At 35.1% G+C, this 17,384-nt stretch overlaps 1 protein-coding gene across 3 annotated transcripts in view; it reads right to left on the bottom strand.

Annotated features, from left to right (window-relative positions):
• The window catches only part of Elk (Eag-like K[+] channel), a 989,230-nt gene that overhangs the window by 59,856 nt on the left and 911,990 nt on the right, over positions 1-17,384 (bottom strand). For all 3 annotated transcript variants that reach the window (XM_073956156.1, XM_073956158.1, XM_073956157.1), the window contains exon 15: positions 15,776-15,900. In XM_073956156.1, the coding sequence (XP_073812257.1) occupies positions 15,776-15,900 (125 nt within the window). The remainder of the gene's footprint in view (positions 1-15,775; positions 15,901-17,384) is intronic.

Here is a 17,384-nt window from a genome sequence, read left to right as displayed (position 1 = left end):
TTTGCCTCAATTTGATGGCAATCCACGGTTATTACACGAATTTTTAAATAATGTAGACGAAATTCTAACAGTTCTACAGGGATACAGTAGTACACCATTTGCTAAGGTTGTCCTTAGGGCTATAAGGAATAAAGTTGTTGGACCTGCAAATGAAGTACTAAACATGTACGGGACACCCCTAGAATGGGACAAGATTAAAAACAATTTAGTAACACACTACTCAGACAAAAGAAATGAAACAACCCTAATTAGGGATCTTCATAATTTAAGACAGAACAACCAAACTATTGAACAGTTCTACAGTTCCGTTATCGAGGTCCAAGCGACCATCAATAACAACCTTTATATCCATGAAACTGATCCAAATGTGGTTGCTGCAAAGAAACTTCTATTTGGGGAAATGTGTCTTAATACATTCTTAGCTGGCCTTAGAGAACCATTGGGATCTAGCATTAGGGCCATGAGGCCAAAATCCTTAACGGAAGCCTTTACATTCTGTATCCAGGAACAGAATATGTTTTACAGGAAGGCAAACACCCCTCAACAACCAAATATACGCCAGAATTTTGTCCAAAAAACCTCACAAATATATCAACCTAGACCATTTTATCAATATATTCCACCAAAACCCACATACCAAAACATTATTCCTCCGAGATTTCAAAATTTAAACACAACTCCTCCAAGATTTCAAAACTTAAACGCTACAATGCCAACGCCTCAAAACGTAAATGTTTTTCCTCAAAGACCTCAAAACCAAAATAATTTCCCACAAAGAAACAACTTACCACCTATGGAACCCATGGATACTAGCTCAGGTAATTCCCACAGAGTGACAAACCAAAGTGGCCAGTCGCGTCAAAACGCATTTCGAGGAAATCAACAATTCCACAATATAAATACTTATGAATATCCTGAAGTTTATCAGTATCCAATAACCGAGGGAAACGTAAACTCTTGGGAAGATACACAACAAATTAATGAACCAAACTATACACCCAACCTTGACCAATACTATGAATATGAAGACAAAACTCTAAATTGTATTGAAGAACAACCAAATTTTTCGTTAGAAGCCTCGCAAAACCAACAGGATACTTAGATATAAATTTACATGGTAATACTTTGCCATATATAAATATTTCATCATCAAATGGTAGACCCCTTAAGTTTCTCATAGATACCGGGGCATCGTCCTCCTTCATCGACCCAAATCTCATTGACCCAAAATTTTACCAAGATTGTGACTCTATTACAATAATAACTGCATTGAACAAACATACATTAAATAAGAAAATAAACCTTCCCATGTTTGTAGAATTTCGAGAAGAAGGTAGAATCGATTTTTTCATATTTAAATTCCATGACTATTTCGATGGTCTTCTAGGTTTGGACATCCTTTCAAAATTAAATGCTAAAATTGATCTAGGCAACAAAACACTATTAACTAATAATTCAATCCTTCCACTTTTATCAAAACCAAATCTTACGTCAGGCAAAATTGAAATTCCGCCAACCTCAAAATTGATTGTTAAAATTCCAGTTGACACCAAAAATGGAGACTTTTTTGTACAAAAGACCTACTTACAACCTTTTCTTTACATATCAGAAGGATTATATAGCGCAGAAGATTGGTATAGCCTAGTAGAAATAACAAATGAGTCTTTTAATTCAAAAACACTTCTTATAGAACAGCCAATCCACACTCAACCTTTTAACAACCAACAATTTGTTGAAGTTCATAACTTTAACATAGAGACTAATACAGAACCAATTACAAAGGACATTTTTTCATTATTGCGTACGGACCATTTAAATTCAGAAGAAAGAAAAGCTCTGCATGGCCTTTGCAGAAATTACGACGACATATTCTTCCAAGAAGGTCAGAACCTAAGTTTCACAAATGAAATTAAACACCAAATTAACACAACCGACGATCAACCCGTGTATGTTAAATCCTATAGATATCCGTACGTTCATAAAGATGAGGTTAGGAAACAAATAAACAAAATGTTAGATCAGGGTATAATAAGACGGAGTTTCTCTCCTTGGAGCGCACCAGTTTGGGTGGTGGCTAAGAAAAAAGATGCTAGTAACGTTCAAAAGTGGCGTTTAGTCATAGATTATAGAAAACTAAACGAGAAAACAATTTGTGACCGCTATCCCATACCTAATATTACCGAAATCCTGGACAAGCTAGGAAAAAGTCTATATTTCACCACATTGGACCTCGCAAGTGGATTTCACCAAATAGAAATGCACCCGAGGGACGTGAAAAAGACTGCATTTTCAGTAGAAGGTGGACATTTTGAATTCATCAGGATGCCTTTTGGCTTAAAAAATGCCCCATCTACTTTTCAGCGAGTCATGGACCACGTTTTGAAAGATCTAATAGGTACTGTCTGTTTGGTATACCTCGATGATATTATAGTCTATTCAAAATCCTTACAAGAACACATGATCAATTTAAGGAAAGTGTTCAATAGACTAAGAGAATCCAACCTGAAGATACAACTTGACAAATCAGAATTTTTACACAAATCCTGTGCATTTTTAGGTCATATTGTATCAACTGATGGAATAAGACCTAACCCTGAAAAAATTTCTGCTGTGAAAAACTTTCCAATACCGAAAACTCGGAAGGAAATTAAAACCTTTCTAGGTCTATTGGGTTACTATCGCAAATTTATCAATAACTTTGCTGGACTGACTAAACCTTTCACAGAATGTCTAAAGAAATATAAAACAATAGAACTCAATGAGCGGTACCTTCAAACTTTCGAAATTTGCAAAGACATATTGACAAACGATCCACTTCTACAATATCCCGATTTCAATAAACCTTTTAACTTAACAACAGATGCAAGCAACTTTGCGATCGGAGCAATATTATCCCAAGGTCCAATAGGAGGCGATAAACCCATATACTACGCGAGTAGAACTTTGTCTAGTTCTGAAATCAATTACTCTACTATTGAAAAAGAACTCCTCGCAATCGTGTGGGCGACCAAATATTTCAGACCATATCTTTTCGGACGGAAATTTAAAATTATTACAGATCACAGGCCACTAACATGGGTTATGAATTTAAAAGAACCTAATTCAAAATTACTTCGTTGGAGACTAAAATTGGAAGAATTCGACTACGAAGTTGTATATAAAAAGGGCAAAGCTAACACAAATGCCGACGCATTAAGTAGGGTAAGAATAGACGAACAAAAAGGTGAAATTGTAGAAGAAAAAGAAATAGAACTGAACGCTTTAGAAGACCATTCAATTCAAGCCACATCAGGATCTACTGTACATTCTGCAGAAGAGGATGCAAATGACGGAATACCAATATCAGAAAGACCCCTAAACGAATTTTCAATTCAAATTATTTTTATACAGACAACAGGAGGGCCTCCCATGAGAGTCGAAACAATATTTAAAAGCAAACAAAGACGTACATTTAGACGTCCAGAATTTAATGAATCCATTATAACAGATATATTCAAAAATTTCATCCCTCCAAACAAGTTACTGGCTATCAAAACAACTGACGAAATCTTTCGAATTGTCCAATCGACATATTCAAAATATTTTGCACATAATAAAATATTCAAGTTGATTCGATGCATGGAACAGTTAGACGATATCACGAACGATGACGATCAAGAGAAAATTATACGCGACTACCACATTTCAAACAACCATAGAGGTATTCAAGAAACACTTTATCATTTAAAGAGAAACTATTATTTCCCATTTATGAAATCCAAAATAACACAGACAATAAATAATTGCGACACATGTCACATACTTAAATACGACAGAAGACCACACAAAACTAAATTCGAAAACCCAGAAATTCCCTCAAAGCCTCTAGATATTATCCACATAGATATATACACCATAAATAAACGAAATATTTTGACAATAATTGACAAATTTTCAAAGTACGCAACAGCATATACCATACCCTCAAGACACAGTATAAACGTTTTGAGAAGTATGAGACATTATTTGAGCATACACGGTTTACCAAACAAAATTGTATGTGATCAGGGCGCCGAATTTACAGCAAATATTTTTCAAGATTTTTGTAAACAATACTCTATCGAACTGCATATTACCTCTTTCCAACAAAGTTCAAGTAATGCCCCAGTGGAGAGATTGCACTCCACAATGACAGAAATATATAGAATAGTACAGCAAAAATATAAAAAGGCAAACGTAGACGCCAACCATGACGACATCCTCTCAGAAATTCTAACAACATATAACAATTCCATACATTCCGCCACCAAATTAACCCCTTTCGAACTATTCTATGGCCGTACTTACAAATTCAATAGAAACATAGAATTCACCTCACAACACGACTATTAGAAAAACTTAAATCATTCCAGACAGAATTGTATGGTTTAATAAAAGACAAATTAAAGAAAGATACTGAAAAGAGGATTACAAAACTAAACGCAAATAGGGAAGATGCAGAAAATTTAGAAGAAAACATGGAAATTTACAGAAAAGAGTGTAGGCGAAATAAGCTCACTCCACGATTTAGTAAACATAAAATCAAAACCAATAAAAAAGTGACTGTGATTACCACAGACAATAAGAAAATCCATAAATCTAAAATAAAACGGAAAAGGAAATCTTAACAAATTGTATTTGCCATTTTCAGACACATATATTTTATTTTCGGACTATCCTTCTCAGCATGTGCAGAAACGGAAATTATAGATTACACATCCACTTATCTTATTCAAATTTACGGAAAGCCAGCCAAAATTAAAGAAGGTACCCACAGAATAATCCATTTCATAGACATGACACAATATGACGCGTTCTTGTCTCACATTCAACAGACTATAAAAATCTTACCCAATAATAATACTATGGTACCCTTGTTAAAACACGAATTGGAACTCACCACTGATCTAATTGAATCAATAAAACCTATTGTTCCAAGCACAAGAAAAACTAGATCAATAGATGTGTTGGGTAAACTTTGGAAATATGTAGCCGGTACTCCCGACCGAGAAGACTTTGAAATTGTGACACAAAATCTGAACTCACTCAACAACAATAACAATCAACAAACAGTTATCAATAGCAAACTGAACACTCAAATCAATAAATTAATAGAAATCACTAACACCATAACTAATCACATTAAAAATAATGATGATATTCGTATAGAAGTTATGTTAAACTTACAAACTAAAATCAGATTAATCAAAGAAGAAATTGTTAATATAAAATATGCCCTACAATATGCCAAATTAAATGTATTAAACTCGATGTTACTAAATAAACAAGAACTTAGGGTAGCTCTCGACAGAATAAAATCCGATAATATACCATATCACTCAATAGAAGAAGTTTTAGAACTATCAGAAATATCCGTATTATATAACGATTTAAACTTATTGTACATAATAAAAATTCCAATAACAACAAACACAATTTATGAAAGTATATTAATTAAACCAGTAAAAAGAGATAACAAAATTGTAAACATTCAATTTAATGAAATAATTAAGCACAAAGACGAATACTATGGCATTAAAAATAAGACTAAAATCGGATATTCTATAAATATATACGAGAAAAACCTGTTACTAGATATAAGTAATTCGTCATGTATTCCAAAAATTCTAAATAGTCTAGACTCCTCTTGCGACATAACTACAGCTTATCACATACCTGAAATTGAATTAATTACTCCTGGACTCGTCCTCCTTAACGGATTCTCCGGCAAAATAATTATAAATCGAGAACAGAAAAACTTGAACGGCACTTTTCTAATAAAATTTAACAATGAAACTATCTACATAAGAGACCAGAAATTTTCAAACTTCGAAACAACATATCTACAAACAAAACCTGCAATATATCAACCAACTCCATGGGAGAAACAAAATATAAAAATTCTATCACTGAAAGCATTAGAAGAATTGCATTTAAATAATACTAAGCAAATTAAAACTTTAAAAATAACAACTAACATTATAGGTGTATCAACAATTACATTTATTCTCGTTGCAATTGTCCTGCTAAGCTTTTTCTGGTTTTCGCACAAAAGAAAAGTCACCATAAAAATTCAAGAAATTACTAAACAAATACCTGAGTCTAATACCAACCGATCACTTTGGTAAACGCCTCAGTCTAGGAGGGGAGGAGTTACATAAACACCTGTACATACATGTACATTGTTTAATAAAACATTCTTATGTAACCATATAAATAAATATAAACACACAAACATACATTCATACATATATACTTCTTACAGTTCATTAAATTAGAACAATAACCTCTTACTTACATTTCACCAAAAAGCTGACCAATACAATAATATAAACATACAAAGATACATTCAACTTTACTTCCTACAGTCAACCAAAATAGAACGACAACCTCATGCCCATATTTCACCACCAATCTAGACTAAAAAGCATAATTTGTAAAATAGCATTTATGATGATATTGCACTATTGTAACTTTGTTTTATACTTGCTTTAGAAATAATAATTGTAACAAAATCATTCTGAAAGGTGACATCGTAAAATAAAGTAAAAAATCGGTAAAACCAAAAACCCATCTTTTATTCTTGGAAGAAGGAAACCATAACTGGTTCATAACTCGCACGATAACTCTCGAACGGATCAACCGATTCGGTCCAAAATTTGGCTTTCGTAATATTTTGTCCAAACTTAGTTAAAGTTCGAAGATGGGTTATATCGGGCCACTCCTTCCGGTACGTCCCCCACAAAAGTTCGAAAATATTCGGAAAATTTGTACGTACGATAACTCTTGAAGGAAGCAACCGATTTGGTCCATAATTTGCAACTCGTGAAACGTCTGCCAGACTTAGATGAGGTTCCAATATGGACTCAATCGGTCCACTCCTTCGGGTACCTCCCACATAAAATTTCGGATAAGTTCAGTTTAGGACCTGCTCTCGAATCGCTTTGATTTTTATTTTAGCAACTTGTATTAACTGCCCCCCATTCGACGTACAAGTTTCATCAGGGGCAAGTACATACTTCCTGAGAAAAAAAACTTGAAAGTTGTACAAAACCCCTATTACACCGTGTGAGTTGGTTGGAGCGCAAGATAAGTCTCGAACGGATCTGCCGATTGGGTCTTAGTAATATTTTGTCCAAACATAGTTTAAGTTCGAAGATAAGCCATATTGGTCCACTCCTTCAGATACCTCCCCCACAAAATTTCAAAAATGTTCGGAAAAATTTTTCGTACGGTAACTTTTGAAGGGAGTGGCCGAATTGGTCCATACTTTACACATCCTAATATATCTACCAGATATAGATCAGGTTCAAATATGGACTATATTTGTCCACTACATCCAGTACCTCCCAAACAAAATTTCGGATTAGTTCACTTTAAGACTTGCTATCGAATCGATTTGATTTTTGGCTGGAGATCCACTTCCATAATGGTCAATGTCGATCCATTCCTTTAAGTATTTCCTCTGCAAAACGTTTGCTCTTTAATCCTAATCAACATTTTTGTCGTTTCATACGCCCAAAATGTTTAAAACCCTCTAAATATATACGTTTTTTGGAAAAAAAATATTTCAATATACACCGGCTGAGGGTATATCTCTGTCGGCCAAGCCGACTGATACTTTTTTACTTGTTTGTCAAACAAATATGTTTTACAAAAACATGAGTTTGGTAGTAATTTGAACAAATTTTAATTCGAAACGTTCTAGAGAAACAGATCATAAATATTAATTAAAAGTTACCAAAACTCATTTAAATAATTTTTCAAATGGCCCTGAGGTCTCAAATCAGTGAAAAATCCTCGCTTAATAGATGTTAACTTCTCCCATATCCTCGCTTGCGAATTGTTTGAATCGAAAAATCAATTCAAAATACTTTCCATGGAATGTATATTTATTCACTACAAAGAACTAATGCAAAATATGTGCTTAAGAAGCAAATTAGACAGTACCCTCACTGCACCAGGCCCTTGTAAAAATCATGACTTCTTTCACGTAAAAAGATGTAGTCCGAAATCACTTGCACTCATGATTCAACTACTTCTTTGGCAACAAACATTTTGCTGGGACTGTCTTTGAAAATCAGTTGTTTATCATGCTAAATTTGATATTGAAGACAAGTTCGGTAATTCTGTATCTGTAACCGACAATGGCTCCAACGTTGTTTCGGATTTTAAACAATTTAAACGTATACCTTGAGCTTGCCACAATTTGAACTTAGTTATGGATGATGTTGTTAAAAAATATCCTCTTCCCGAATTGGGAAAACTGATTGACGGCTCCAAAAAGCGTGTAAGATATTTTAAACACTCGTAGCTAAACAACAAATTGTCGAAAACGTTAAAACAGGATATAAGAACACAATGGAATTCATATATATTATACTTGAGAGCATATACCAAGTCCAGAATGAGACTAAGAGTATTTTGCTAGAAAAGAATGAGTTGGATCGTATATATGACTTAAAGCTAGAACCTCTATTGGGTTTTCTCAAAATATGCAAAGAGTTTTCCGAAAAATTAAGCTCGGAAAAATACCCTACTATGCATATTTTTACCCTTTGGTCTGAAAAGCTATTCATGAAAGATTTGAAAGCTAAAACTAAACAATCATTGCTTAAACGCTTTGTGCCAACAATGGCACATCTTATAGGGACGTTTTTATTTCCGCCGTTTAAGGAGATGAATTTCTTATTACAAGATAAAAGAAATGACGTAATAGCTAATGCAAAAGCAATGTTACTTGATATACAAGGTGAGAACATAGAGTGTTCTAATGATGAGGAGGAAATAACAATGCCACATTTACACGAATTTTCAGAGTTTTTGGACCAAAACTTGGCAAAAAGACGAAAAGTAGATACTGAAATTGATACATATTTAGCGAGTGCCGTATCTAGCCAGACTGATGTTTTAAACTTTTGGAAACAGTCGAACCTAAAATATTTAAAACAATTAGCCAGGAAAATTTTGGCTATACCCGTCAGTTCAGAAACGAGCGAGAGATTTTTTCCACATCTGGAAATATTCTCAACGAAAGACGAACTAGACTTTCGAGCTCTAACTTAGACAAAATAATGTTTTTAAATAAGAATATGTAAATGTTTGTTTATAAGTAATTTTGCAATATGTATATTTTAGAACATATGCATTTTTTGAACAAATAAATGTACAGCTATATCGATATATCTTTTCTTTAATTTCGTGCGTGAGTGTGCGTGTTCGTGCCTTCTCGAAAAACACCGTGTTTGTGCGTGAAAGTGCATAAAAATTTTGGTCCGTGTTCGTGCATGTTCGTGTCTAATTTTTTAGGCACGCGCCCATCTCTAGCTCCAACCATTACACAAGGTGTCATAGGTGGTTTTTGCACCTTTCAGGCTATTTTCTTAAGAAGTATGGACTTGCCCCTAGTGAAACTTGTACCATCTTATGGGGGCAGTGAATACAAGTTGTTAGAATAAAAATCAAAGCGATTCGAGAGCAAATCCTAAACTGAACATTTCCGAATTTTTGTGTGGGAGGTACCCGAAGGAGTGGACCGATAGAGTCCATGTAGGAACTTCATCTATGTCTGGTAGAAATTTTACAATGTGTCAAGTATGGACAAAATCGGTTACTACCATTAAGAGTTGTCGTTCGGACAATTTTTCCGAACATTTTCGGACTTTCGTCCAAACATACTTGGGGTCTAAAACCATTATTTCGAAAAGTAAAAAAATAATAATATTGATGAAGCCAAGATTTGCAGTGTATCGTGAAATATGACCATAGCGTGACCAAACAAAGTGGTTTTTGTAAAAGCGAGAAGAGAAAAGACAACCTATCGATTCGGTTGAGGATTCAATTCTAATTTTATTAAAATAAAATAAAACTTAAGAGCTACTTAAACTAATCTATCTTAGCCTACACGCAGACATACGATCTTTTTGACCTATTTAGCCAGCACACAAGGAGGGTTGTTTTGTCCCTACATTGTGTGCCTTCTACCTACTGAGCGTATCGTTATCTTCGTGTGTGGACTTTATGACATTCTTTCTTATCAGTGCTCACACACATAGATTTACGATGGCTCGGAATTGGTCACACATATTTAAAATAGATTAATAATTGCCGTCTCCGCGCACTGCATTGAAAACATTGGTATTTTATGACACTGGGAAATTGATAATATGCAAAATTTTTTTTTAATGGTTTGATTTTCCCAGTGCCCTAACCTCACCCAAAGATATGTACAAAGTTATTTGTACATTCTCCCGGGCGACAAAAATACGATTGTGAAGTGGACTGTATATTTCTATGTATGAATTAATTAGTAAAATTAACACTATAATCATAATGTTGTAATTTAAAGCATAATTATGAATGATAATGAATACAAATAATAATGAAACTAAATATAGTAAGTGGCTAAACATTTCCATAATCGTTTTATGTGACTGCACCAACGGCCTCCCTCAGCCCTCTCTTCCACGAAGGTATCTGACAGTTTCCTCCACCTTTGTCTACAGGCTTCATCCTCCACGCCATTTTTAAGGTTTTCATCGGCTTTTCCCTCCAGGCCAGTAGAAGTCCATTATTGTTTGGCGTTTTTCTCTTCTTCAAGCGCAATTCCTTGATTCTGCTACCCTTCTTCTGCTTTCCCTTTAGTTGCAGCCGTCGCTCGATGTTGTTATCCGTTGCAGTAGCTTGTTGTTCAATTTCCTCGAGTCTGCTCATTGCAAATTGGTCCACATTATTTTTCTTTTGTTGTGTTTATTGCCGCTATCAATTTTAGCCTCTTCACCATCGGTATTGGCTTCTTTTTCTACCTTGTATTTTTCATTATCTTCTGATGTAACTTCCATGACTTCATTGGATGTACCTTTATCGCGTACAAGATTATCGTCCATGATTTCTGGTGTAATCTCATCGTTGCCTTTGGATTCTCTTTTTATATTCTCCTCGGAATGAGGACTAGACGCTAGGAAGGGTTCCAAATCTGAATTTTTATTTACTTCAGGGTCACATTCAGGAATCTCAATATCACAGTTTGCTCTGCTGGTTACAATATATATGCTGTTGGTAATTTCGCTGCGCAACCGTTGCAACTCAGCTTCCAGATTGGATATATCAGAACCTTGGCTTGTTCGTTCATTTACAAGCAATCGCTCCAAATCACTATTGCGGGCATTCAATGCAGTGTTTGCAGACTCCAATTCCCTAATACGGCTATTCAAGTTGTCAATACGTGTACGAGTATCGACAGCACTGGATTTACGATTGACTGCCGCTTGAAGATTATTAATCTTTTCCTCGTACATCATATTTATTTCCTCACGCATCTCCTGCAGAGCTTGTTGTAAATTGGCCTCATACTGTCTAGCGAGACGATCCTCAATTTCACTGATTTCCGCTTGGTGAAGAGAATGTATCTCATTGATTTCCAGTGAATGAATATGATCATTGAAATTAAGTGCCACACGTAGACTCTGCATAGTGTTTTCTTAATCACTACGGGTCAGGATCTCATCTTCCAATTGTTCGCGTAGAATCGTCATTTCTTTTTTCAGTTCCTTAATTTCATCCATGGCTTTGTTGCGGTCAGTAATTGCAGCATTGTATTTGGAATTTACTTCAGTAATTTCTTCCTCATTCTGAGGACTTGCCGGCGGGAACGGTTTCCATAAATCATATTTTCGGCTGGCCTCGCTAATGCACCTATCGCATTCGCAGTCGTGGAAATAAAAGAGCCAATATTTTCTGGCATTCTCGACAATTTCTCCATCACCTTCCCCAAACATGTCTCTGTATTTATGGGACATGTTATGTCTCCTTCCACAACTTTACCGCATTTTGTAAAGCGCACAGACTCAGGATCAGCTTTTTGCTCCAATTCGGGGTACCTTGGGAATACAATTTTGGCGCACTCTTCAATTTCTCTCGCTTCATCCTCCGGGCTCAAAAAAGAGTACGCGTTTACCAGACTCCAATACGATGGTGGTTTTATCAGCTGCTCAATCTCAATCTTCTGATCGCTCTTGCTTTCCCACGCTCGTCTCCTCGTCGCCATTAGCTTATAGGCTACGACCAGACTTTCATCCACTTTCCTAGACAGATTTTCGTTATCTTCTGGACTTTCTGCATATCGAAATGTTTGCTGTAGAACGTAGTACGTATTTTCCACCAGTGTTTTATACGTATTTACATTCTTGACATTTTTAAAATTGGTTGGCGAAGCCAATTTCGTGCAGAAATAATCTGCCAGTTCCATAATATTCTGTTCGGAATCCATTATGTTTTTTTTTTTAATTGGGACCTGTATGCGTCCTCTTTTTTTCTTAATTTGTATTATTTTAATGTTTGCCTTCGCGGCTTTTTCTAATTTTGCCTCATTGGGTCTTTTCAAATTGTTGCCTCTCTGGGTCTTTTTCTATTTCTGCCTCATTGGGTCTTTTCTTTACTTTGCCTCATTGGGTCTTTTCCAAAATTGCCTCCTTGGGTCTTTTCTCAATTTTGCCTCTTTGGGTCTTTTTCAATTTTTGCCTCATTGGGTCTTTTCTTAATTTTGCCTCTTTGTGTCTTTTTCAGTTTTTGCCTTCGTGGCTCTTAAATGTGCCTTCGCGGCTATTTCATTTGTGCCTTTGCGGCTCCTAAATTCGCCTTCGCGGCGTTTTCATTTTTGCCTTCTCGGCTCTTAAATTTGCCTTTGCGGCATTTCCATTATTTTTTATTATTATTATTATTTGTTTATCTTTTCAGCAATTCCCATCTTTTCTTGAGAAGAGCTTATTTCAATATTTTTTATTTTGATTTTTCTTTGAGTCTCTTACCACTGGTGGGGGAAAACTCAATTTTTTATTTTTTCTTTTTTACTTTTCGTCGCTAGTTCAAACCTATTCAAAGGCTCGATGGACCAAATGTAAATGTGAGAAGAGAAAAGACAACCTTTCGGTTTGGTTGAGATTCAATTCTAATTTTATTAAAATAAAATGAAACTTAAGAGCTACTTAAACTAATCTATCTTAGCCTACACGCAGACATACAATATTTTTGATCTATTTGGCCAGCACACAAGGAGGGTTGTTTTGTCCCTACATTGTGTGCCTTCTACCTACTGAGCGTATCGTTATCTTCGTGTGTGGACTTTATGAAATTCTTTCTTATCAGTGCTCACACATAGATTTACGATGGCTCGGAATTGGTCACACATATTTAAAATAGATTAATAATTGCCGTCTGCACCAGCGCATAAGAGCACTGCATTGAAAACATATGGTATTTTATGACACTGGGAAATTGATAATATGCAATATTTATTTTTAATGGTTTGATTTTCCCAGTGCCCTAACCTCACCCAAAGATATGTACAAAGTTATTTGTACAGTTTTGATAAAAGCTCAAAAATGTGGCTAAATAAGTTAATTTGCGCGGAAGTTATGACCGCGTAAATGAATAAAAATATGTAAAAACAAGTTGAAGCAAACGTGTTTTTACGTTGTTATTCGACAGCCGGTCAAACCTTTTAAATTACGGATATCTACTCAAAGTAAAAGTAGAAGAATATAAAATTAACATTACACTTCTAAAGTATCATTTTTGAAAATCTCCACTACATCCACCCTTTATGGATGCTGACATTTTAAAGCCAGATTTTAGGTGTTTTTTTTTTTGTATTTTTGATCTAACTGTGAAGCGCATTCAGGTTTTTCAAAAAACCAATATTAGTATTAGAGAACCTACCATTAAATATGGTTCTTGATGGGTTTTATCGAAATAGATTTAGTTCGATGTATTTTGTCATGGTTGATAGTTAAATCGGAAGCGCATAAATAGTGTATGCGCTTTGTGCAAATTATAAGCGTTATACAGTTTTTTGTACAATTAACTGTAGACGATGCTAAATCGCAGCCGCCAAAGTAAATCTTGGTAAACGTATACAAATGAAAAGAAAAGAATTCGTTGTATCGGGAAACCGAATGCACATCATGCGATTTTGTCGATTTTGCATACAGTTTTATTTCAAGACTATTCCCCATTTAAAGGAACCCAAGATTCATTGGAACAGAATTTTTTTCTTCAACAAACTCACAAAATGAATTTGAAAACAATTATTTTTATACCCTCTACCATATGGAGGGTATAATTAAATTTGTCATTCCGTTTGTAACACATCGAAATATTCGTCGGAGACCCTATAAAGTATATATGTTATTGATCAGCATAAAATTCTATGTCGATTTGACCATGTCCGCTCGTCCGTCCGTCTGTCTGTTGAAATCAAGATACAACTCGCAATTTTAAAGGTAGAGAGTCAAAATTTGGTACAGAAGTTCTTATTACTTGCAGGATGGTTGGTATTACAAATGGGATATATCGCTCCACGTTTTGATATAGCCCCCATAGAACGGTACCTTCCGATTTTCGGTATTTTGAAGGTTTTAGCTTCATTATCACACCGAAAATGGAAATTTGGTATTTAGACTTCGTTGGGGGTACTCAAACTTCCCCTTTTAATTTGTCGGTATAGGTCCACGCCTTCATATAGCCCCCATGGAAAGGTACCTCCCGATTTTTCGTATTTTGAAGGTTGCGTCTTCAATATTCCACCAAAATGGCTGAAATTTGGTATTTAGTCTTCAATGTGATTCGCCAGAAATATGTCTGTAAAGGCCCACGCTTTCATATTGCCCCATATCTGACTAAAATTCGTCGGTGTAGGTCCACGTTTCAATATGGCCCCATAGAACGGTACCACCGCATTTTCGTAATACTGAAGATTGTGACGTCAATATCCAACCGAAATGCAGAAATTCGTTATTTCGTCTTCCAAGAGTTATAAAATATTCCAGAAGAGTACTATCAGTACTGGTACACGTCTTCCTATATCCCCATAGATGCTTACTTCTTGATTTTCGGTATTTTTTTAGTTTTAGCCACATTCTCTTACCGAAATATAGGAAATTTGGTATTTAGTCTTCTTTAAGCCTAAAAACTTTTCGTCAGAAATTTGTCGGTATAGATCGACGTTTTGAAATAGCCCAAATAGAATGGTGCTTCACATTTTTTTACCGAAATTGCTGAAATTTAGTATTAAGTCTTCTTCATGCACGAAAGGAAACTAAGTAGTCCATTTTACTTCAATACAACTTGTGGTGGAGGGTATAACAAGTTCGGCCCGGCCGAACTTAACGCCGTTCTTACTTGTTTTTAACAAACATTTTATAAATTTGCTCAAAATATTTTTTGTTTCTGCTATAATATGCAAACAGCTAAACAGATTTGTATAGTTTAGGTTTCATTTGAATTTTCGCAATGATTAGATTACGTAAATATTTTTTTAATAATTTAATCAGCTTGCATTTTATTAAAACAGGTTGCAATTGAAAGATTTCAGAATCACATTTGAATTAGGTCGAACTTGGCCTTTAGTCATTTACCAGATATGACTTAAGCAAGAATGCCATGTTTCTTATGTATCGAGGCCTTTAGAAATGCGTCCTGCATCACCTTATCGTAAACTACGTAAACTACGCAAGTTAATATGATTTAAATTTCAAGCTATTTTCTTGTTCCATGCACCAAAAACTATCGTTAGCCACCCAGATGGTTATGCAACGATATTCTTCATATTTCAAAAAAATTATAATAATATTGTGTATCTGCAAATTAACGAAGAATTATCCACATCAAGTTTATCCAATCAGTTTTTTAATATCATAAAAAAGAAAATGAATAGAACAGTACCTGCTAGAACTAACATGCTGTCACAAAGTAAACTTACCTTAATATCGCTGCTACTTCTTACTACTACGTCTTGGCCAGCGCAGTTTGTTGTTGCTGTCATTTGCCCGTTCAAAGTACCAATAAGGTGTACATTTAAGTCGGAACCAACAAGGTCACCTTTACCTGTAATATAAAGATCCTTTTATTTCTAATGCTTTTTGGATTTAAAATTGTTATTTGTTTGCTTGTTTTTCCTACAGTAAAAAATAGTTTTGCCGTCTAAAAAATATCATAATATATATTTTGTTAGCCACAATTTATGAGCACCAATTTTATAGCATGTTCCCACTAGAGTTTAAATTACGTTGTTCGACTGTTGAAATACGTAGGCGAAATAACCCGTTTCCACGACACCATACGTAATCAACAGAAGCATAAACAATTTTTCATTCCTTTTTGTTTCCTTGTTTTCACGAAAGTTTGAATCAAAAACACATAAAATATACATTAAATGAAAAAGAACAAGTAAAAAGTCGTTAAGTTCGGCCGGGCCGAACTTTTTATACCCTCCACCATAAAATAGTCTTAATTAAATGGATAGACTCCTACTGCGTCCCACTATTGCTTAAATTACACTGTGAACACAAATGTTGGGGCAGCGATAATTCCTTTTGGAGATGAAAGCCCTTGGTGTGTGTATATTAAAAACCCCGAAAGACAGATGCGCCGTGAGTCGAACTTGCGGGTTATGGCGTGATGAATTGATTGTTGTTTTTGTAGATCACTTAAGCAACAGTGAACAAATATATAACACTAATTGCTGATGGCCCACAGGGTCTCTAACACCTCCAATGTGTTCAGGTAGGTTAAAGGTACCACCTACGGGGCGATATCAAAGAGTCAACCTATCTTTAAATTTTTTGGCGGAAAAGTTTAGTAGCTGCAGGGAACTTCAAGGGTCAAATTGAGGGTAGTTTCATCAAAACAATGTAGACTCTCAAAAATGGACCCATGTTGACGAATTTTAATGAAGAAATTTCGTGACCACTGAAAATTCCCGAAAATCGGGAGGTAAAGTTATATGGAGGGATATACCAAAACATGGACCTATATTGACGATTGTTTTTGGATAGACAAAATTGTAGCTAAAATTCTCAAAATACCGATCATTACAGCTAGTTCGGTTAAAAATTGCAGCTAAAATTCTTAAAATACCGATCATTACAGCTAGTTCGGTTAAAAATTGCAGCTAAAATTCTCAAAATACTGAAAATCGCGAGATACCGTTATATGGGGCTATACCAAAACATTATGACCACTGAGAACTTCAAATGTCTAATTACACCTATTTTGGTTAAAAACTTTATCTAAAATTCTCAAAATACCGAAAATCGGGAGCTACCGTTATATGGGGGCTATACCAAAACATGGACCTATGTTGACGATGTTTGGTGGAGATATTTCATGACTACTGAGAACCTCAAATGGCAAATTACAGCTAGTTCGGTTAAAAATTGTGGCTAAAATCCTCAAAATACCGAAAATCGGGAGGTATCGATATATGGGGGCCATTCCAAAACATGAACCTATGTTGACGATGTTTGGTGGAGATGTTTCATGACCACTGAGAACCTCAAATGTCAAATTGCATATAGTTCGGTTAAAAA

The sequence above is a fragment of the Musca autumnalis genome, unplaced genomic scaffold, assembly GCF_047663935.1.
Source record: "Musca autumnalis isolate F117 unplaced genomic scaffold, ASM4766393v1 scaffold_5, whole genome shotgun sequence".
Classification (NCBI taxonomy): domain Eukaryota; kingdom Metazoa; phylum Arthropoda; class Insecta; order Diptera; family Muscidae; genus Musca; species Musca autumnalis.
The sequence above is the reverse complement of the archived record's forward strand: the minus strand, read 5'-3'. Positions and strand labels throughout refer to the sequence as shown.